The 24,806-nt window shown below is 35.1% G+C and overlaps 1 protein-coding gene across 14 annotated transcripts in view; it reads left to right on the top strand.

Moving 5' to 3' along the window:
• SPAG16 (sperm associated antigen 16) overlaps positions 1–24,806 on the top strand; it is a 1,149,776-nt gene that overhangs the window by 84,608 nt on the left and 1,040,362 nt on the right. For 12 of the 14 annotated variants that reach the window (XR_013173027.1, XM_077155025.1, XM_077155020.1 and 9 more), the window contains 3 exons: positions 5,298–5,415; positions 12,432–12,501; positions 21,983–22,092. Coding sequence is in view for 13 of the 14 variants with exons in the window: in XM_077155025.1 (XP_077011140.1) it covers positions 5,298–5,415; positions 12,432–12,501; positions 21,983–22,092 (298 nt within the window). In the remaining variant the exon portion in view is untranslated. Of the gene's footprint in view, positions 1–5,297; positions 5,416–12,431; positions 12,502–12,765; positions 13,010–17,784; positions 17,908–21,982; positions 22,093–24,806 lie in introns of those variants that run through there. The other 2 variants (XM_077155032.1, XM_077155034.1) reach the window with 2 other exon arrangements.

The following is a 24,806-nucleotide window of genomic DNA, read 5'->3' on the forward strand; positions in this document are numbered from 1 at the left end:
ATTGTTCCTTTTATTAGTATATAGTGTCCTTCTTTGTCTCTTTTAACTGCTTTACATTTGAAGTCTAATTTGTTGGATATTAGTATAGCTACTCCTGCTCTTTTCTGGTTGTTATTTGCATGAAATATCTTTTCCCATCCTTTCACTTTCAACCTATATTTATCTTTGGATCTAAGATGTGTTTCCTGTAGACAGCATATAGAAGGATCCTGTTTTTTAATCCATTCTGCCAGTCTATGTCTTTTGATTGGGGAATTCAGTCCATTAGCATTTAGAGTTATTACTGTTTGGATAATATTTTCCTCTACCATTTTACCTTTTGTATTATATATATCATATCTGACTTTCCTTCTTTCTATACTCTTCTCCATACCTCTCTCTTCTGTCTTTTCATATCTGATTCTAGTGCTCCCTTTAGTATTTCTTACAGAGCTGGTCTCTTGGTCACAAATTCTCTCAGTGACTTTTTGTCTGAGAATGTTTTAATTTCTCCCTCATTTTAGAAGGACCATTTTGCTGGATATAGGAGTCTTGGTTGGCAGTTTTTCTCTTTTAGTAACTTAAATATATCATCCCACTGTCTTCTAGCTTCCATGTTTTCTGCTGAGAAATCTACACATAGTCTTATTGGGTTTCCCTTGTATGTGATGGATTGCTTCTCTCTCGCTGCTTTCAAGATCCTCTCCCTCTCTTTGACCTCTGATATTCTTACTACTAAGTGTCTTGGAGAATGCCTATTTGGGTCTAATCTCTTTGGGGTGCGCTGCACTACTTGGATCAGTAATTTTAGGTCTTTCATAAGAGTTGGAAATTTTAAGTGATAATTTCTTCCATTAGTTTTTCTCCTCCTTTTCCCTTCTCTTCTCCTTCTGGGACACCCACAACACATATATTTGTGCACTTCATATTGTCCTTCAGTTCCCTGATACCCTGTTCAAATTTTTCCATTCTTTTCCCGATAGTTTCTGTTTCTTTTTGTAATTCACATGTTCCATCCTCCAAATCACTAATTCTATCTTCTGTCTCTTTAAATCTATCATTGTAGGTATCCATTGTTTTTTCCATCTTTTCTACTTTATCCTTCACTTCCATAAGTTCTGTGATTTGTTTTTTCAGTTTTTCTATTTCTTCTTTATGTTCAGCCCATGTCTTCTTCATGTCCTCCCTCAATTTATCGATTTCGTTTTTGAAGAGGTTTTCCATTTCTGTTCATATATTCAGCATTAGTTGTTTCAGCTCCTGTATCTCATTTGAACTATTGGTTTGTTCCTTTGACTGGGCCATATTTTCAGTTTTCTGAGCGTGATCTGTTATCTTCTGCTGGCATCTGGGCATTTGGTCAGATTTCCCTGAGTGTTGGACCCCACAAGTTGAAAGATTTTTCTGTGAAATCTCTGGGTTCTGTTTTTCTTATCCTTCCCAGTAGGTGGCACTCATGGCACACGTTTGTCTGTGGGTTCCACCAGTAAAAGTTGCTGTGGGTCCTTTAACTTTGGAAAACTCTCACCATGGGGGAGGTTCGGCAGCCGAAATGGGTTGGAAGAGTGCCAGCTGGCCTGTGGGTCCAAACGCGGGGAGGGTCGCCGGCCGCCGCAGCCCGGGAGAGTGCCCGACCGAATTTCCTAGTCGGCCTGGGACGCCAAGCGTGTCGGGAGGGTGCCAGCTGCCACAGCCCGGGAGAGTGCACTGTTCCCAGCCGGACCGGGAAGTCACGTGTTTGGAAGCGACACCCCGATCACCATTCTCCACGGTCTGGGGATTTCCGACCCAACTCTCTCAGTTGGTCCGGGGGGCCTCGCGTGGTGGGGGCACCAGCAGCCATGGCCCGAGGGGACCGCCTGCCCAATTCTGCCAGCTGGCCTGGGAAGGAGGAAGGGAGGGTCTCTGGCCGCTTGCCGTCCCGCCTGGGAAAGCCCACGCCCCTTGGCAATCTCACCGGAGCTGGTTCTCCCAGACAGTCAGCCGTTCCAGGATGGGGTACGCCATCCCTTTGATCTCCGTCGTGGCTCCGGGAGCTGCTCTGTATCGTCTCCACTCCCCCAGTAACTGTTCTGGAGGAGGAAAGGTGAGGGTGGCAAGGCTGTCGAGGCCGGTGGCGGAGGATCTGGGGAAGGCGGAAGAGGGCACGGTGGTGGTTGGAGAACTGCCGGAGCAGGAGGAGAAAGGGAAGGATAAGATGGCGGATGGAGCACCGCCGGAGCAGAAGGGGGAAGAGGGAGAGGAGGGCGGGCTGGCTGGCGGGGCGTGAGTGCCGCGCCGGGCTGGCGGACAAAGAGGGAGAGTAGGGCAGGCTGGCTGGCGGGGGGTCCATGACTATTTTCTTAGGCAGCTCCTATATTGATTGTGTTGTTCCAAGTCCTCCAAGCAGCATATAGCAGGACAGGATATAACATAGAGGAAATTAAGGGAAATGTCTAAGAGAGAGAACTAGAAGACATAGAAGAGCTTTCAGACCATGATGGGGGGTTTTTCTTGAGTGAAAGATAAACGGAAGGAAGAAGTTTGGGTGGACCTTTTTTAAAATGAAGTACAGTTTTAAGAAAAATTTGGCAAGACTGTTGGCGAGTTTTTGAGCCAAAGTTGTCCGCCGGAGGAGTCCTCTATCTCCCATGAATAGACCTATCTTAGTATCTCTGCCATGCTCAGTCCCTGGTTGGGAGCAGACATGGAAAGTGTGGCCTTGGCTCAAATTCAGTACATAGTTGCTTGGCCTATCAGTCAACTCTTTGTTCTGTAATCAGAGATTTGAGAGGTACATTCTCAATTTGCATAACAACCAAATAAAAAAATTACCATAAATATGAATGGGCTAAACACTTCAGTTAAAAAACTGATGTTAGATTGGATTTTAAAAAAAGAAAGAACACATATATGCTATTTTAAGATACACTTTAAATATAAAACCATAGATAGTTTAAAAGTAAAAAGATGGCATGGTAGTTTGAAGCTGTGTATGCAGAAAAATAGGTTCTTAAATCTAATTCATTTCTTTGGGTCTGAACCTATTGTAAGTAGGACCTTTTGATGAGGTTACTTCGGTTAAGGTATAACCCAGCCCAGTAAGGATGAGTCTTAATCCTATTTCTGGAGTACTTTCTAAGAAGACTGAAACTCAGACAAAAAAAAAAAAAAGCCACAGTAAGCAAGAGACTGAACATTGACAGAATCCAGAAGATAAGGGAGAAGCAAGTTAGATGCTGCTATGTGCCTTGCTGTGTGACAGAAGTGTCACGTACCCTCAGCAGCCAGCTCCAGAATGCTGGTCTTCGGGAACAAGTATTGCCTTGATGGTGCTTTGATTTGGACTTTGTATTAGCCTCAAAACTGTAAGAAAATAAATTCCCATTGTGAGACATGATCTATTTCATGGTATTTGCTTTAGCAGTCTAGCTAATTAAAACAGATGGCATATGGCAAATGAAAATCTTAAGTGTAAGAAAGTTGGGGTATCCATCTTAATGTCTGAGGAATTAGACTTAAGGATAATAAATATTTTCAGAGAAAAAAAGGGACATTTCATATTGATAAAATGGTCAATTCATTAGGAAGACATAATATTAAATATGGATGCCCTTAATATAAAAAGTTTAAAAATATATGAAGTAAAATCTTATAGAACTGCAATGAAAAATAAGTATTTCAACAGTTATAATTGGAGAATTTTAACACTCTGTTTTTAGTAATTGGTAGAAAAAGTAGGCAAAAATCCTCTAACTCAATAGAAGACTTGAGCAACATTGACAGTAAATAAAGCCAAATTGAATTTCATGAATTCTACTTTGGATTTTCAAGTGCACATGGAACCTTCACCAAAATGATCATATGTTGGGTCATAAAACATGTCACTATAAATTTCAAATGATTGAGGTCATATAAGTATGTTCTCTCACCAAAACCAAATTAAATTAGAAATCAGTAACAAGATATCTGGACAATTTAACATACTTGTAAAAATCCATGGGTCAAAACTTGTGAATATTTTGAACTGAATGATTGAAAATGCAATGTTATCAAAATTTGTGGGATACAGCTGAAGAAGTGTTGATAGTGATATTTATACCTTTAAATGCTTATTTTAGAAAAGAAGAAAGTTTAAAAGCAAATGACCTTCTTTCACTTAAAAGCTCCAAAAAGAAGAGCAAATTAAATGCAAAGAAAGTGAAAGAAGTGAAATATAAAAAAAGCAGGAATCGTAAAATAGCAAATGAACAAACATAAGAAAAATCAATAAAATCAATCATTGGTTATTTGGAAAGATAATAAAATTAATAAACCCTGCTTAGATTGATCATCAGCAAGTATTGTTAAAGACATAGAGCAATCTGGACTCTTATGTATTGCTATTAGAAGTGTAAATTACAACTCAGTGTTTCTATTCCTAGGTGTTTATCTAAGAGAAATGAAAATATATGACCAGAAAATAACTTGTATAAGAATGTTCATAGCAACATTATTCATAATATGAATATAAAAACAGCTCAGGTGTTCATCAGTAGAATATTGGATAAACACATTGCAGAATATTCATACAAGGGAAAATTACTCACCATATAAAAAAATGAAGTGCTGATATGCTCAGAAATGTGTAAGAACCTAAAATACATTATCGGAGTGAAAGAAGCCAGCCTGAAAAGAGAACAGATATATGATTACAAATATATGAAGTTCCAGAATCATCTCGTATATTGGAAATATTCTGTTTTGATAATGATGTTGGCTACATGAATATGCATATTTCTCAAAATTCTTTGAACAGTAACACTTAAGATCCGGATAGTTTTCATGTCAGTTATACTTCAAAGAAAGTAAGAGAAAATATTTTGGAGGCATTTCAAATAAAACAGATTTTTAAAATTGTTCATTATATGCTGTATTCAATTATTTCTTCTAGATGTCAAAATATTTTTATACCTAATATGAAGTATATTTTTATACTTAATATGAAGTTAATCAAACATTTTCAAGACCATCTTTCAGTTTATTTTAATGTGACACACTTTTCTATTTAAACATCTGTAATTTGCAGCCCTTGTCTTTTGAAAATTGTTTCTGACTGATTAAAATAACTGTATTTTAAGACATTTCAATGAATAGCAGCAATCTTCTGAGTACAGTCTTGAATACAGCAAAAGGTGCTAGTAAGAAATAGAAAATGAGTTAACTTGTTCTGGTGTTTTGGTCTTTGTGTGGTTATTTATTTTTTTATTACAAAGCAAAAAAAAAGTTTAGATGTTAGATGAAAATCACTAATTTAATTTAATTGCTTTTTAATGTGATTCTCCTTTTATTTTTCATAGGTTGAAGTTACATTATGCATCTTATGAGCCAGCTTTAAGAGTGTTACATGAAAGACACCACACTTTACTGAAGGAAAAAATGCTGACCTCCTTGGAAAGAGACAGAGCACTTGGGCAGGTAATGAAACACTCAAAGGTACCTCAAAATGATTTTTAACCATATTTTATTACATAAGTAGAAATATTGTTCTCTTTTCCCAATCAAAATTAAAAAAAAATCCATCAGTTTTCATGTTGTATAAAAGATTCATTTGAAAACATTCAGAAAAAATATTTTATACATTTTAAACCTATAAATATTATTAAATTAAGGATTATTTAATTAGAACAAATTTATAGGAGATTATTAAAGTGTAGTTCATGTAAAAAACTAAGGTATTGTGGTCAAACTAGGGTTTAAATCCAGTTTTAACTGCGATAACCTTGGCGTTAGGAAAGTTGCTTAACATTTAGAACTCAGATTTCTCACATTTAAAATATAGCCATAAAGACCTATTTTTAAGATTATTGGTAAACTTATATGAGATAATGAATAAAATCTCTCTGCAGTTTTCTCTCAAATAAGTGTTTGACAAACCTTGCTACTGACCTGATTCTCATTTTTTGCTAATGGATGACACCCCTTTCCATTATTCTTGAAGTTTTTTTGCTTAGGCCTAGGGCAGTGGTGAGGAAAAAACAAATGCTTATGGGCTATATTAAAAATATTTATTAGAAAGTGAAAAATAAAACAACACTTAACATTCTTTTATTTTTTTCCAGAGATTTTCATTTTTAACTAATCTTTCAGAAGCTACAAAAGCTTGTGTGGTGGTAATGTTCTTCCTTGAATAATTTTATTAAGACATACTTTAAACAAGTTTTTATCATTTTTTGAGTGAAAATTTTAGCTGCTAAGATATAAAACATCTCTTATTACTGAATTGCAAGTTTGTATTCTTGAATGTTTGAATTGAATTTTAAATGGTATTGTGTAAAGTGAGTTTAATAATAACTTAAATTTTATGGCATTGTATGTACAGTTACCCAGAATTTCATTTCTTGCTCCTTGTTGTCTAACCTGTCCCCACAAATTCCCCAAAAGAGGTACTGGAGCTAGATTGAGGCTTGCTCCTACATCTTATTTCTGCTACAGGCCAGTTTAGACTTTTGCTACCCATCTTAGCTCTCCTTAGTCTCTTTGGTCCCATGATTTTTTCCCCTTTAACCTTCTCTGGGAGGAGGCCATCAGTGACCTGGCCACTCATTCCCAAGTTATCTTGCACACTTTGGCGTTTCTGACATACCACTCAGACTAATGTTTCTCTTCAAAGGTATGAGGGTCTTCCAGGCATCCATACTGGCTAGTACTTAACACTCCCTCTAGACCTTTTATTTCTACTTCTGCACCGTGTCTAGCACTGGATCTGCCACTGATCCGTGTGATTAGGGCTAAATGATGTTCCTGTAAAGTTCGTCAGTACCCTCATTCTCTCCAACATGAATGGGAATCCCAGAGGTGGGCCAAAGGCCATATTGGGATCATATTTGGGCCACATACAATCTTTGGTCTTCAGGTGGTTTATCACTGGTTCAGTGGAAAGAGCTAAGGATTGGGAGTGTTGGGTGTGGGACCCAGCTATGCTGTAAAGTAGCCATGTGAACATTCAGATCATTTTACACATCTATCTGTTTGACCTATTGAACAGAGATACAATTATTTGCCTTATGGTTTATATATATCCAAAATGAAAACATTAAAAATTTAAAAGTACTCTATGGGCATGGTTGACTTTTACACATTGTTATTCACATGTGTGAAGAACTGTATGTTTATTATTTGCAACTGATTTTACTTAGTCCTTAAATCCCTACTCCTGCTGAAAGTACTATAACGTATAATCTATTATAGGATATCCAGATCTTTCTGGGTTGAAAACTGTCTCTTTGAGTTTAACACAGTATGTTTGAAGGTTATATTAACCATTTAGGTAAAAAATTACTATCTTAATTTTATTCCTTCAAATGGCAACCTTTTCTCCTCATTCTCCCCGAGAAGGTCTCTGGTGCAAGGGACACTTAGGTATCTGTATGGCTTGAAGTCTGTATGTTATCCTCTGGGTCTTCATTTTCTAATGTGGTGTGACTGGTTTGTTCATATTACTGGTGCTGAGCTGTGTGGTTGTGGGTGTTCCTTTTAGGTGCGAATCTATCACATCTTGCTAAGTCCGTGGCTCCTCCCACAGCATCTGTTCGTGAGGTCCTTACCATCTATGGCCTCATTTTCTTGACCCTACTCCTCTTTCTGATCAAATACTTCAAATATTAACATTTCCATGAGACACATGGAGACTTTTGATTCTTCTATTCTGCAGTTACAAGCCTTGGACAGTTTGGAAACCACTTTAAGTCCCATCCATGTAGGCATACTTTTTTTTCAGCTGGTTCTCAAATACCAACTGGAGGGTTTTATGTTTCCCAGCACAAGAGAAGATGTGAGGATCTTTTTAAGGGGCTAATTCTTTGAGAAGTTAATAGTAAGTTCATTCTATACATTGAGTATCTTCAAACTACTATCTGCCTTTGTGTGTCCTTTGCTTCCAACTAGCCACATTTGGATGTTTAGCCTGAGAGGCAAATGAGGACCTTTTGCTTATACTTGTTCTCAGGCAAAGGACCCTTTAAACTTGCATGTTCTATTAAATGGGATATCTTTCTATCCTCTTCCGTATTATGTCAATCTGTATCCCTATTTGTCCCAGACAGTACTAATTTAATTTGCATTTGTCACAGGGTAATTATTAATAGCTTCAACTCACATCAAAAAAAGTCCCAATTTGCAAAATAAATGATATGGTTAGCTTAATAATATGAAAAGTTTAAAGACCCTATTTTTTGTTATGTAAAATGATGTGTTTGGAATATGGAAATACCTATCCTCTCTCAACCAAATCTGCTGTTCAAGATGGTAGATTCAGTATGAATTGAGAAAAACAGCTTTGAGTAGGAGATGCCATTAATGCCACCACTGGGCTGCCACCATTTGTTTCACTACAGGAAATCCTAATAGTGGGCACTGGATGCTTTTCCAGAACTGTTTTATAGTTGCTAATGGAAATTGGATGTAGCAGACACTGTTCCCAGAATGGATTCTGAACAGTATATGGTTCCTCTGATTACCAAATTTCTGTTCAAAGTAAAAAGGTACACACATGACTGATGAAGCCTGTGCAATAATGTCAGTAATGCTCTCAGACCAGTCACCTCCCTAGCTGTGCCCTTGGAAAACAAATCAAGAAAACCACTTAATGAGCTGAACCTGTTTTGATATTCATCATCCAAAGAATGATTTATTGTCAACCAAGACTTTTTTCCTCTTGGAGCATTTTTATCATGGGTTTCTATGGTTTGAATTTCCCACCAGCACCAAAAGAGGGAACATCACATTTTTTTAAAAAAATCAGCTTTTCCAGTTATAGGATAGAGGAATTAGAGGCAGGGGTGAGGCTTAAACACTGCTAGCAGTCAAACATGTCAAAAAAGGAGTCAGAATCTTCATTTTAGTAACCAGCCTGAAAGAACTCCCAGTGGTCAAAGCTGGAACAATTTGACTAACGAAGTAAGGAATAACCCAAAGTATAAAGTAAAAATACCTTAGTCCATAATATACATGAGTACATAGGTATATAAATAAATAATTGAAAGAAATCTCCCATCCAAAAGAATTCCAAATATTGATGTGTCTTCCCTCAAAGAGTTGGAGCTAAGTGTTGGCTGTACTTAATGACTTTCTATGAAAATATAGTGGAAATTGGGGTAAAAAATAACTCTACAGTGGACAAACCTGGCAAACACTACTGCAGCCAGGTATCATCCTCTCCAGTTAACCATGAGAAAATTATCACACAAACCCAAATTGTGGGACATTCTACAAGATACTATCTGACCACTGCTCTTTAAAACTAACAAGGTCATCAAAAACAAGGAAAGCATGGGAAACTCTCCCAGTCCAGAGGAGCCTAAGGAGATAAAACAGCTAAATGACAGGTTGTATCCTGGATAGGATTTGGAACAGATAAAAATTTTTAGGGGAAATTAATGAAATCTGAATAAAATATGGAATTTAGTTTCAATATTAGTTCATAACTTGTGACAAATGTGCTATGGTAATGTAAGTTGTTAACAATAGGAGGAATGGGATGCATGATAATATGGGAACTCTTTTTATTGTGAAATATAACATATGTACAAAAAAGCAATAAATTTCCAAGTACATTTTAACAAGCAGTTATAGAATAGATTTTAACGTTTGATGTGGGTTACAGTTCCATGATTTTTCATTTTTAATTCTCCAAGTCATTGGAGACCAAAAGAAATCTCAATATAATGATTCAGCAGTCATATTCATTTATTAAATACTATCTTCTCTGTTATACTCTTCCTTTTCTTTTTTTGTGAAAAATGAACGTGCACCAAAAAAAGCAATAAATTTCAAAGTAGATAGCAACAATTAGTTATAGAATAGATTTCAGAGTTTGGTATGGGTTACAGTTCCACAATTTTAGGTTTTTACTTCTAGCTGCTCTAAAGTACTGGAGACTAAAAGAGATATCAATATAATAATTCAGCAATCATACTCATTCATTAAATCCTACCTTTTCTGTATAACTCCACCATCACCTTTGACCTTTCTCCCACTCTTCAGTGGTATTTAGGCCATGCTTATTCTAACTTTTTCATGTTAGAAGGGGCTGTTGATAATACAGGACAGGGGAATGAAACTAGCTGATGTCCTGGAGAGGCATTTCAGGACTTATCTGCTCCAGGGACCCAACGGGAGGTTGTAAGTTTCTGGAAAGTTACCCTAGTGCATGGAACCTTTGTGGAATCTTATGTAATGCCTTAAATATTCTTTAGGATTGGCTGGAATGGTTTTGGTTGGGGTTGAGCAAGTTATGAGAGGTATCAGTGTCTAACTAAAGTGTGAATAAGAATGACCTCCAGTATAGCCTGTTGACTCTGAACTTTCTCAGGCACTGATACTTATTAGCTACACTTCTTTCCCCCATTTTGGTCAGGATGGTATTGTTGATCCCATAGTGCTAGGGTCAGGCTCTTCCCTGGGAGTCATCTCCCATACTACCAGGAGAATTTCACCCCTGAATATGCCCTAGTGGGAGGGTAGTGGTTTCAGTTACAGAATTGAACTTAGAGAAACAAAGACCACGTCTGAGCAACAAAAGAGGTCCTCCAGAGATGACTCTTAAGCAAACCTATAGGTAGGCTAAACTACTCTGCTACATACATAAGCTTTACAAGAGCAAACTTCATGATCAAGGGTTTGGCCTATTGATTTGGGTGTCCCAAATGTTTGACACAGTATCCAGGGTTTCCCTGGTGGTAAAGTTTAATAGTTCCATATTTTTCTTCCCATTCCCTCAAGGAACTTTGCCAATACTTTTTGATTATCTGCTTAATATATTCTGGGAAATATCTAGGCATTACGTTAAGCTATACAGGGATTAAAGACTCATTCTTATCCTGGGCTCCCTTGTTTGGATTTTTAAAATGATCTATCCAGACAGGTTGAGTTATATTACGTGCTACAGAAAATTTAGGTTCTGGACAAAATACACCTTTCTTCCTTTGGCTTCAAAGAGTAGGTGAAGTTCTAAAATATAGTCAATGTCTTCCTTACCCCTGTGTTCTGAATTACTCCAATCCCGACGTGGCCAACTTTGTTCTCATCTCTAAACGTCAGATTATACATATATTAAACAGCCTCTCAAAATCCAGAAATAACAATTACCACTCTGGACTAAATGTGACTGCTATAAGAGCTTACAGTCTAGGCCCCAGTTTTCTTATAAGTATTTTCTAAATGAGATCATACAGTATTTGCTCTTACGTTTCTAGTTTATTTTGCCCCACCAAATATTCCACACTTTTATTCACATTGTTGCATACCTCACAACTTTGTTCCTTTTTGTAAGAACCACAATGTTCGATCATGCGTTTACACTCCATCGTTTACCAATCTGCTTCTCATCAGTGCAACTTTCAGCCATTTCCATCTATTTGGCCTTATGTATAACTTCCAAAGTCAACAATTCATCGACACTTTCAATTTAAGGTAATTTCATTATTCTCAAGAGAAAGATAACCAAAAAACACACCCTCACCAAAAAGAAAATCCAAACCTCCCCCTAATCTTGTCTCTTCTTCTATTGTGTACCCTGGTATTGCTGTGATACTGTTGATGTTTTACTGTTAAACATAGCCCATAGCATGCAGGGCATTTTTCTACTATGGGAGCTCTTTGTACTGTATTTGCAACTTTTCTGTAAATCTTAAACTATTCTAAATAAGAAGTTTATTTTAGAAGTTATAATCTGTTTAGCTTCCAGGAATAGATATAAAGCTATCACTCTTTTTTACCCCAAGCATTTCCTGAGCACTAATTTATAGGTTGCAGTTTATATATCTGCTATTTTCCGCTAATAAGGAAATGTTGTTACATGGAAGAAAAATAATTTGTGAATCTGTACATAATTAAACAGATGGTATTTTGTGTTGGTGTATTTATATACTGTGAGGGATGTGATGACTTATTTAAGGTGGAGTTTAAAATTTAAGTATTTTGCTTGGAAAATGTAGGGAAACTATGTCATCAAACAAACAAATGTTCTTAAGTTCAAAATATGTTTAATAAAACATGGAGTATCTGTGGGTGGAGACCTAGCTAAGACTTTTATGAATAACAACAACCACTTGATATTTTACTTATATAAAGATGAATTAAGTTGTGAAGCAATCTGAACAGTGCTGAAACCTCTCTTACCATATAGACCTAAATAGGTATCATTCAAAATGTGCAGTGAGTATTCCTGATTCAAGTAACCATGTTGTAAAATAAATGTTTCAGATGCTTACCCACAATAGATACTTAATAATTTGCATGTGGAATTGAATTTAAACTTAAAATACATTTTTTCATTTTGTTAAAAATCCATGTTTGAATTTTTAAAAATATACAGGGATTAATCTGAGAAAATTAATATTTTGATATTTTGAAATTAATATTTATACAAGCAATTTAAACCTTGTTTTAGTCATTTAGTAAATGATCCCATATATTTGGATTTTATTATTTAGATTTCTGGATTTCAAGCAACTTTGCAGCTCATGGAAACTACGCGTAGTTACAAAATTCCTAAAATTCAAGGTAAAGTAAAACGTGTTGAAACTCTAATTTAATATTAGATTTGGAAATTTCTTAACCCTATAAGAATTCATAGTGTGACCATACTGAAAAATGAATAAATGGTACATTTGTGGTGTTTTGAAAACTATATGTACCCTCAGAAAAGCATGTTCTTAAAGTTAGTCCATTCCTCTGAGTGTAGGATTTTTTGATGAGCCTATTTCAATTAAGGTGTGAGCCACCTCAATCTGGAAGCTCTTAATCCTCTTACTAGACTCTTTATAGAGTAATGAAATTCATGCAAAGAAAGAGAAAGCCATGGAAGCAAGAAGCTGAATATCAATGGAACGTGGAAAAGAAGAGAGACCAACAGATACTGCCATGTGCCTTGGCATGTGGCTAAGGAGTCAGGGGTTGCTGACAGTCTTCAGGAAGAAAGCATCACCTTGGTGTAGCCTCGATTTGAACATTTTCCTCAGTATTATTACTGTAAGATAATAAATTCCAGTTGTTAAGCCAACCCATTTTTTTGGTTCCTGCTTTCATCAGCCTGGAAAACTGAAGCAACCTGGTTCACTAATTAAAATTTTAATGAAAAAGTTAAGAGAAAATATGGATATGATACTATGTAGATTAATCTTAGAGAAAAACATGAGCTGACAATAGTGGAAGGTCTTCTCCTTCTGGTCATGATGGACTACATGGTGCCAGACTAGCCTTCTGCCTTCTCTCCATAAACAGCTCTAAAAGTAGGCCATATATGTGTATGTACACAAACACACATACATCAATACATACATACATACATACATATATATATATATATATATATATATATATATATATATACACATACACACACACACACACACACACACACACACACACACACACACATGCATACATGTATGAGGTAGCTGGTTTTAGGCATTGGATTACAGATAGCACAAATCACAGCAGGAAAATTTATGAGGGGAATCCTACCATTGCTATGACTGTCTGCCTTGTGAAATTTCCCAGACAAGCAGCATGGAGTCCAAGGTGAGCAAGGCAGTCACGATGAACTGAGATTCAAAGATCTTAGTTCAGGGCTGATGGAAGCAGCTAAAATCTATAGCGAAGTGCACCAGAGAGAAGGTAGCTGCAATGAAGTGTAGCTCCAATGGTTGTGAGGGAGTTTACTATGTTTTTTTATTTGAGTGCTCGGTTAGACATATACAAGACAAGATTACCTGAGTCTTACCACAGAAAGCAACTTCTATGGGTCTAAGAAGGAACCAGACATTCTAGAGGCCAAGCAGTGATGGAAAACATAAGAGTTTTGGCCATATATGGGTGTAGATATATATATTTTTAACTCCTTGTTAATACCATGATAGCATTCAGTATTCTGTAACTACTTTTCAAACACCAAAATAGAACTTACATAATATTCTTAGATGAGACAGTTTGAGGTTTAGTCTTGTCAGATTTGAAAGGCCTTGGGAAACATTTAGAGCTTTCCATGAATCTACCCTGACAAATATGAAACTAAACCTAGAATTTTAAGATTAATCGGCCAGAAATTGAACTGCCTGCTATTACAAAAATCATCACCCCTCGGAGAAGGCAATACTTTGGAATCTTTATAAACTATCATCCACACTGTCCAGCATATAATCAAAAGTTCCAAAATATGTATAGGAATAGGAAAATGTGACCCACAATCAAGAAAAAAATCAATAAATAGAAACCTACCCTGAGATAGCCCAGGTTTGGGATTTAGCAGATAAAGATGCTAAAGCAGCTATTTTAAATATGTTCAAGGACCTAAAGGAAAATATGGTAGTAATAAGTGAACAGAAGGGAATCTTGTCAGGTAAATGGAAACAAGCAAACAAATAGAAATTCTAGAACTAAAAATTTTAATAACTTAATATGAACATTTTTTGGCTATATCTAACAGATTGAAGATGACAGAAGTGTCAGTGAATTTCAAGAGAGATTAAAAAAAATTAGTTCTAAAGAAGAAAAGGAAAACAGATAGAAGAAATTTTTGACTGGTTAACACATATGTAATTGGAGTCCCAGAGAGAAGAATGAGAATAGGACAGAAAAGTATTTAAACAAATATTGGCCTAAAATATTCCAAACTTGATGTAAATATCATCTTATAGATACATGAAAGCAATAAATACACAAAGAAAATCATACCTTGTGACAACATATCCAAACTCGAAAATTTAAGTGAGAAAATCTTGGAAGTGCAGGAGAGAAAAGAGATATTGCCTACAGAAGAGTAATAATATAAATAATGGCTAATTTCTCATCAGAAACAATAGAGACTAGAAAAAAAAATAATATCTTTAAAATGTGGAAACATTTTAAATTCAGGATTCTATATCCAATAAAAATAATCTTCAAAAATTAGGGGAAAATACAGACATTTTAAGATAAATGAGAGGAAGAGATTTTGTTATAAGCCAGCCTTCAGTATGGCAAATACTAAAGGACTTTCTTTGGTCCAAAGGTAAGTGTCCCAGAGGGAAACCGAGATCTACAGAATTGAATGCAGAAAATTAGAAATTTTAAATTCTGATTAGCATAGAGATTATTTGTTTCTCTTATTAATAATCTTAAAAGAAAACTGACTAGTTTAAACAAAAATTACAGCATTATAAGATAATTCTTGCAAAGTGTTTAAAAATAAAATATAAAACAATGGCACAAAATGTAGGGAAATAATTAAATGGAATAATATTGTTATAAGGTTCTTACATTTGCAAAACATGATGAAGTGTGAAGTGGTATAATATTAACTTTAAGTAGAATCTGATAAGTTAAAGATGCATATTGTTATTCCTTGAATAACCATTAAGAGAATAAAAAAAAAGAAGCAGTAAAAATTCAGTAGAAATAATAAATAGTACTTTCAAAATACATGAAATAAAAGCTAATAGAATTGAAGGAAACGATAAACAAATCCATGGTCATAGTTGAAAAATTTTAACTATCCCCATTTTAAGTAATTGATTTAAAATTATACATTAAACCAATAGGAACATATAGAGACTGAAAAACATACACAACCAATTTAACTTAAATGGCATTTATAGAATAGTATGCACAACAAACTGCAGAATATGCATTCTTTTCAATTACACATGGAAGTTTCATCAGAATAGACCATATTTTAAGTCAGGGATTCATAAACTTTACTTTTAAGTGGCTAGACTGTAAATATTTAAAGCTTTGTGGGCTGTACAGTTTCACAACTACTCAATTCTCTGTCGTAATGCAAAAACAGCCATAGACGATAAGTATGGGGTGGCTATGTTCCAATAAAACTTTATTTACAACATCAAGAGATTGCTGAATTTGGTCTACAAGCAGTAGTTTGTTGATCCATGTTCTAGGCCATGAAATATTTCTTAATACATTTCAAAGAATTGGCATCTTACAAAGTATGTTCCTTTATTACAAAGGAATTAAATGATAAATTAATAACAAAGTATATCTCCAGAATATCCTCCAAATACTTAGGAGTTAAACAACATACTTTTCATTAACCCATGGATCAAAGAAGAAATTGCAAGAGACATTAGGCATATTTTCAAACTATGATAATGAAAACACAGTGTATCAAAATTTGGGGTATGTAGCAAAACAGTTCTTAGCAATTATAGATAAGATTTTATATTTTATTAGAAAAGAAGGAAGCTTTCAAGTAATATCTGAGTTTCCACATTAAGAAGCTAGAAAAGAAGCATGAAAATAAGCACAGATTATCTAGCAGGAAAGAAATAAAGTAGAAATCAATAAAATAGAGAAAAAGCCTTAGAAAAAAAGAAAGCAAAAATTTTTTAAAGGATTAATAAAATTGAAAAAAAAAATCCTAGAAAGATTGCTATGGATTAAATTATGTCTCCCATAAATTCATGTTCAAGTCATGTTCAACTCCTGGTCCTGTGAATGTGAACCCATTTGTAAATAGTATCTTTGATGATATTATTAATGTGAGGCCAAATGAATCCATGTGGGCCCTAATTCAGTATGACTGGAGTCCCTTTGAACAGAGGAAATTCAGATACAGGAGTAGGAGACAGGAAATGGATGGCAAGAACAGAGGTAGAGGTTGTCATGATCAGGTTCATATGTCAACTTGGCCAGGTGGTGGTGCCCAGTTGTCTGGTCAGGCAAGACCTGGCCTGTCTGTTGTTATGAGGACCTAAATGAATCCATACTTAATTCAGTATGATTTGAGTCCCTTTAAACAGAGGAAACTTGGATACAGGAGTAGGAGACATGAAATAGATGGTATGTAACAGAGGTAGAGATTGCATAATGGATTGACAACAAGCCACTACCGAAACACTGCAGACTTCAGAGAAAGCATGATCCTGCTTGCATCTTGATTTTGGATTTTTAGCCTTCAAAACTGTGAGACAATAAATTTCCATTGTTTAAATCAACCAGTATGTTTTTTTTTTTTATCACAGATGTGGTAAACTAATGAAGAAAAAAGAGAAAAGAATTACCATTTTAATGATTAAATTTTTACTAAAGATTTTACTACAGATATTACAGATATTAAAAGGATAAGGTGGTGCAAGGGTAGTTCAGTGGTAGAATTCTTGCCTGCCATACGGGAGACCTGGGTTTGATTCCTGGCTGATGTACTCACCCCTGTCCCCCCCCAAAAAATTTCAACAAATGGTGCTGCAGTAATGGGATAGTCACACGGAAAAAGAATGAACTATGATCCACACAACACAGCATAGGAAAAAAAGGATAGTAAAGGAGTATGTTAATCAAATTTAGATTCATTAATTTGGTAGCTTAACTTAAATAGATCCTTGAAAAATACAGCTTGCCAAAACTTACTCGAGTAGCAATAGCAAGTCTGAATATATATGTATATATACAAAACTGTTAAAGAAATTGAATTATGAATTAAAGCAAAACAAACAAAAAATCCTTCCCATATAGGAAACTCCCATCCAGATATGTTTTTAGTGGAGAAATACCAATCTTGTGCAAGCTTTTTCAGAGAACTGTTAGCAAATTATGAATAGAAAGTTCTTTTTCCAAACCAATAAAATAGGCTTTGTTGGAGGAGCAGTTTGACAGTAGCCCCCAAGACTTTGACCCCCCCCCCCCACTGGTCCCTAATTCCTCCTGTGATTATGTGACTTTGTTGCAAAAGGGAGATTATAGGAGTGGGTCTAATTTAATAACAGAGCTCTTTAAAGCAGAGAGTTTCTCAGGTTAGCAGCGGAAGTCAAAGAGATTTGAAGCATAAGAAAGATTGTGTGCCTGTTGCAGCCTGTCAAAGTGGAAGGGTCAGTAACCTCTGGCCATCAGCCAGCAAGGAAATGAGAACCTTACTCCTTCAACCACAACATCCTGAATGAGCTGGGAAACAGATTCTTCCCCAAAGCCTCCAGGTAAGAGTCAAACCCAGCTGGCAGATTGGTTTCAACTTTGTGAGACCTTAAACAAAGAACCTAGTTGAGCTTGCAAGTCTTTAGATCTTCAGAACTATGAGACCATAATGGGCATTTTATAAGCGACTAAGTTGGTACTACATTATCTCTATTTTATAATAATGGGCATTATTATAAGCGACTAAGTTGGTACTACATTATCTCTATTTGTAGGTGACATATCTAAACAATCTACTCCCCCCAAATCCCTCTCTAATATAATAATTTAACTTAGCAAGAGTGCAAGATATAATGTTAATATACAAGAATAAAATATACAGTATAGAAAATATAATGCTAAGTACATTGTACAATACATACCCAATATACAAAACAATGAAATATACCAAAATCTAAGGTAGATGCATCTTCTGGTAACTAAGAATTAGAAAATGAAAGTACAACAGTATCATTTACAACACTATGAAAAACAAAATATATAGGTATAAATTTAACAAAAGATGTACAAGACCACTACAGTTTAAACAACAAAATAGTACCAAGAGCATTTAAAGAAGATTTAAATAAATACAGATTAGAAATTAAGGTGTCCATTCTTCCCAATTTATAGATTCAATGCAATCTCATTAAAAATCCCAGCAGCTTTTTTAAAGAAATGCAGAAAGTCAGTTTAAAGTTTGTATGAAAATATTAAGGATCTAGAATAGAACAATTTAAAAAGAAAAAATTTGGAGGACTTACATATCCTATTTTCTTTTAAGGCTAACTTAAAGATATAGTAAGAAAGTACAATACTGGTGAAAGTATGGCATAGAGAAAATAAAATTAACAGAATAGAGTCAACTAGATGGACATAAGAACAGCATACAGTCCAAAAATCAACCCATACATTTTTGGGTAATTAATTTTTGTCAAAGCTCCAAGGTGACTAAGTGATGAAAGGATAGTCTCTTCAGTGAATGGTGCTTGGAACAAAAATATTAAAAAAATGCTTCCAGTCTTATCTCATACCATACAAAAATTTAATTTGAAATGGATCATAGATTTAAATGTAATGAATACCATTTTTCAACTTTTAGAAGGAAATATTGGTGAAAATCTTGTCAATATTGGAGTAGGAAAAGATTTCTTAGGACAGGAAAAGCACCAATCATTAAAAAGTTGATAAATTAGACATCATCACATTTAAAAACATCTACTTTTCGAAGGAGGAATGTCAGACCCTAAATTGGGAAGAAATATTTTCACAAGGGCAGAGGACATGTATCCACAATATATAAAGAACTATTTTACAACTCAATAAGGAGACAAATGATCTAGGCAAAAGTGGGTAAAAGACTTAGAACTGATATCTCACGAAAGGAGATAAAAGAAGGACCAGAAAAGGTATGACTAATAGGATTATCAGTCATCAGGGAAGTGCAAATAAAAACTGTAGTTAGATGCCATTTCCCATCCATTAAAATGGCTAAAATTAGTAAGATTGGCAAAGCCAAGTTTTGTTAAGGATTTGGAGTATGTACAACTTTCATATATTGCCAGAGGGAATTTAAAATGGGACAGCCACATTGGAGAACTGTTTGGCATTTTCTTTGAAAGCTAAACATAGATCTACTATTTCACCTAACAATTTTAATCTAAGTCCAAGAGAAATAAACACGTAAATCTGTAAAACTATCCGCATAATAACAGAGGTCAAAACTATACAAGTGTTCAGGGTAACAGTGGTTGCTATGTAGTAAAAATCAATGATGTATAATTGCTAATTATTATTATTTAAATTTTTATCATTATGTTGACATCTTTAGTATTTGAAGAGGGAAATAAAAATAACAGAAAATAGGAAGTGAAAGTGTTGTCTTAATCTCAATGACTTGTAATTGCTACCTTACCCCACACTTTGATTTTCCATATGCTCTAGCTTGTAGCAAACATTGAGGGATGGCTAACAGGCAGACAAGTGTTCATAGTCCCTTAAGTACTTTCATGTAGTGCTGGGTTATGCAACATTCTATTTTCATGTAATTGTGGAGATTATTGTTTTAATCACTTCCTTTTTAACTCCATTGATGAGGAAGAGATCCTTGCCTTATGGTTATGGGGATGGTTGAACGCAAACCACCAGACATCAGACAGACTAATAAATACTCACCACCTGCATGGTTGGGTTCATGTGACAAGTTGGCTACACTACAGGTAGTATGCCTGTCATCTGGCTGGGCAAATGCTGGCCTGTCTGTTGCTATGAGGATATTTCATGGACTTAAATCATGATTACATTAGCTGCATCCACAGCTGATTGCATTTGTAATCACCTAAGGGGATTGACTTCTGCAATGAGTGATGCTTATTCTAATCACCTGAAGACTTTTCAGGAAGATTCAGAAGAAACAGTCACTCTTTCTGCTTTAGTTGGTGAGCCTCTCCTGTGGAGTTCATCCAGATCCTTCATTGGAGTTCATTCAGACCCTTCATCAGAGTTGTCAGCTTCACAGCCTGTCCTATAGATTTTGGACACCTCCATTCCCATGGTTGCCCAGCCAGCCTCTCCTGAGAGTTCATTGAGGAACATCATCAGAGTTACCAGCTTGTGGCCTGCCCTACAGATCTTGGACCCTTACATTCCCATGGTTGCACAGCTAGCCTCTCCTGGGAGTTTATTGAAGACCCTCACCCAGTTACCATCTTGTGGCCTGCCATATAGATCTTGGACTCTACAGTCTCACAGTTACATGAGACACTTTTATAAATTTTATGTCTATGGATATCTTGTGCTGATTCTGCTTCTCTGGAGAACCCTAGCTAATACACCGCCCAAGGAGAGAAGGATATTGCTTCCCATGCAGCTTTATACAGAGGTTATATTTAGGAGCACAATGAACAATCAGAGGCTGTGGGGAGCCAGACATCATAGTATCAAGAGGGCAGTTGCCCCTTGGTTCCTATGAGAGAATGTGATTGGCTTACTTGAATAATTCTGTGGGTTAGCACAGAACACCATGTGGAAATTTCATATGGAGAGTTGTTTGTCTAGGAAACCTTATCCATGGGAACATAGTTTAAGGTAGGGGGATCTTGTGGTTAGGCTATTGGAGACCCTCCCAATTCTACCAGATGTCAGGACAGCACATATACTGGACCTTAATTTCAGGCCTTACACAACACTTACGACAATTATCTCACATTTTCTAGAACTAGTACCAAATAGAAAAGGAAAAGATCATATCAGGAAAGAAACTAAATGCCAGCCATATGCTTTCTTGCCCTTATAACCTGAGAATCCCAAAGTAAGCCTTGATATTAATATCATCCAGAAATTTTTGTGTTTATCATCTTTTCTGTATCATAAGTACAGTGGTACATTATGACATTGAGATGCTTCTTTTGTGTTTTCATGGTTATACATTATTAGTTACATGAAATCAGTTTGCTGCTCAGAAAATAGGGGAAAATTATGTTTACCAAAATATGTATATGGTAAGATATGAAGAAGAGACTTCCCCAGTCACTTGTTTTTCTCAGGTGATTCCACTGGAACTGCTCCATATATCCAAAGAGACTTAAGAGATTCTGTTTTTGTCTGTGTGTTGAGTATTATGCTATGTTTCTCCTTCCTGATTTTCTTAACATTAAGAGGCATAGAGAATAGTAATATTAAATAATAAAATTTTATTAATGGGGTATTCTCTTTCCACAGATCTCTTTATTATCTAGTTTCATTTAGGAAATGTTTTAATGCTTACAATTCTGTCCTTTGCCCTCATCAACTTTATTTATATATACATGAAAACCCATGATAACAGGAATTTTGATATAATATGATTGGAGAATGGTTCCTGTTCTGTGTAACTAGCTCATGATTTCATTAACCTTACAGTAATAACACTCTGAATTTTGGGGGACTGAAATTTGAGACCCCAATTACAGCATTAGGATGTGGTTTTAATATTATTAGTTTAATACTACAATTACATGTATAATTTTTACCTCAGTTTACCTGTATTTTTTTGCATAATCATTTTTGTTACAAACATTATGAATATAATACATTAAGAATAAATTGTATTATTTTATAGTTGGCCAGAGTGATGATAGAAAAAATGTACCAGAAGGTCCTACCCAGAAAGGTCTTCGTGAAGCCAGGGAGCAAAACAAATGTAAAAAGAAGGTGAAAGAAAATACAAAGGTATGCAACTTAATTTTACCTTCAATTCATTCATATTTAATGCTCAGAAACTCTAGAGATCCATGTGCTCGTAATATTTTGTTTGAAAAGGAATTTAGAGGTTATGTATTCTAAAACTCTCAATTTATAGATGGAAAACAGAATCCCACAAATGTTACTAATGTCTAGTAACTAATTGGCAATTAGTTTACTCATGGTCACAGGCTTATAAGTGACAGAAATAGCTGACGCATCACTTTGCCACCTGCCCCCCCCCCACCGTCACGACCACGCCTGTTCACAGGCTCACCTTTCTGCCTTAGCTTACCTCTGTCCAAAATAAATCACTCAGTTATCTCTTGTTAATTTCTTTCTCTCAAGGTATATTTTCAAGTTTTTCTAAGCCTATTTAAAAATTGAATGCAGTTATGACCCATTTAAGACTATACTTCTATATGAGTGACTTGCTATTAGGGAAATTCTTCTGTGATGATTAAAGAATATGGTATTAAAAATGTCTAGTTAGACAAAGATAACAAATATGAAGAAAAAGAAAGAAAATTACATCTAACTTGTGAAGTTTAGTTTCTTGTTAGGAAAATTGTACAACGTTCTAACTGAGTTAATGAATTTTCTTATCATATAGTTATTACCTTAGAGTTTAGAAATATATGGAATTTATTTTAAATATGGAAATATTTAATTGTAATAGCTCTCTACTAATAGTAATTCTATAAGAAGAATAAATTTTAATGACTTCAAATACTTTCACTTTTATATTTCTATTTTATAAAATAAAAATAAAATAATCTAACAAATTATTTATATAGATAATACTAATAACATTTTTTATCTAAGGTATAATTTGGAGTCTGGTGTCATAAAATATGTGAGTAAAAGAGTAAACTTTCTTAAGTTATACTAAGGTTTTGAGAATAATCCATTTTTCTGTGATTTTCAGATTAATATTTTACTGTTCCTTTTTTATTACTATTACTATATGGATTTTTAGTTTTTGAGGTAGAATGTACATCAGAGTTAAGGAATTGCAGATGATGGTGGTAATATTAGGGACATTAGTATTTTCTAATATAATAGGCATTCTTTTCAGGTAGCAAATCATGCAAATGATTTGTTGTTCCATTCACTGAATTCTTGTGGCTTGTAAAAATTGTTAATAATGCAAGGTTGAATTTTTATATGACTATTAAAATGTGGTATATGCACATTATATATTTATTCATAGCAAATTTTTCAGTGTTGCAATAAACTATCTAATGTAATGTCTACAACATGATAGAAAAATTTGGTCCTTAGAAAAAGGATTGATGTGATTAGAGCCAGAAAGAAGGAAAGATAATATCCAAAGCACATAGGCCCAGTGATTTCTCTTTTAAATATCACCAGCCTTTGCTACTTCTTTGAGTTAAACTCAACTACCCTATTCCTTATTTCTCATATTGTCCTTTCATGCATCGTTTTTTTGTTTGTTTGTTTGTTTTTTATGTTTTCCTGGAGTAGCTCCTAAAATGATTTTCAAAAGGGGCCTAGGGAAAGAAATTATCTCAATATTTGAACATCTGAAATAATTTTGTTTTATATTACAGTATTGATAGTTAGCTGGATGTCAGATTTTAAGTATAAATTCATTGTCCATTGAAGTTTTGGGGACATTGTTTTATTGTCTTAGAGGATACCAATATCTGCTATTGGTCTGATTCTAAAAATCCTGAATTAAAGTCTAGGTTAGGTTAAAAAACTGTGTCTGATCAGTAATTAAAGATACTTTAATTCTTTGTAATAATCAAAAGCATGAATTTCTTCTTCATTGATGGATGTGTGGTGCTGGCTTTGAACTTGCTGTTAGTGGGGTAGAACCAGTTGCCAGGGGTACTGAAGCAGAGCAGGCAGTGATGCTGAGCAGCCTGGAGTGCCAAAAGTGACTAAAGTAAATAGGGCCTTTATGGAACTTGGGGTTGAAAGTTATTAGTATATTTTACCAATGCTGCTTTCCTTTCTTATGCCCAATTCTCACATCTTGTGGGGGGATATCATATTATTCCAGGCTTTGCTTTTCTCTTCAGTCCCCAAAACACATATATTTTCTAACATAGTTTCCTCCATTTTATCAGGGAGGTATTCTTGGGTTTTAGTCTACTTGTGAAAGATCATCATTTTCCTCTGTATAAAAGTGAAGAAGAGATAGGGAAGAGGGAATGATTTGTCTGCTTTCGCAATTCTCATAGCAGTTATTTAATAAATATCTCTGATGTTTTGCATCATCATTCAGGGCTCAGTTAGAAAACAGAGCTACTTTAGATCTTTGTAACAAAATGACTTTAATATAAGAAATTTGTTGCACAAGTGATAGAAGAGCTAAGATGTCAAGTAGGAAATGGTGAGACAACTCAGAGATTGGAACCGGCAAGGCGCTGCTCTATCTTTTGTGGTGGAGACATAGTGGGAGATAAGTGTTACCAGAATCAGAAGTTGGGACCATCTGGTAGCATTAGGACTGCGGAGGAAGGGACTTTATAGTAGGAACTGGAGCTATGAAAAAATGAAGAGCATGGGGGAGTAAAACAAATAGTGAAATAGTTGAAAAGTACAGTTCACTTTTTAAATTCAGCATCCATTTTCACCCTTTGAACTATACAAAACTTTATGTTTTTGCTTAACACGAAGCAACTATATACCATACAAATGAAAAGTCCCCATTGCCAAAAAGTGGAGAC

Source organism: Tamandua tetradactyla, chromosome 3, assembly GCF_023851605.1.
Source record: "Tamandua tetradactyla isolate mTamTet1 chromosome 3, mTamTet1.pri, whole genome shotgun sequence".
In the NCBI taxonomy this organism is placed as follows: domain Eukaryota; kingdom Metazoa; phylum Chordata; class Mammalia; order Pilosa; family Myrmecophagidae; genus Tamandua; species Tamandua tetradactyla.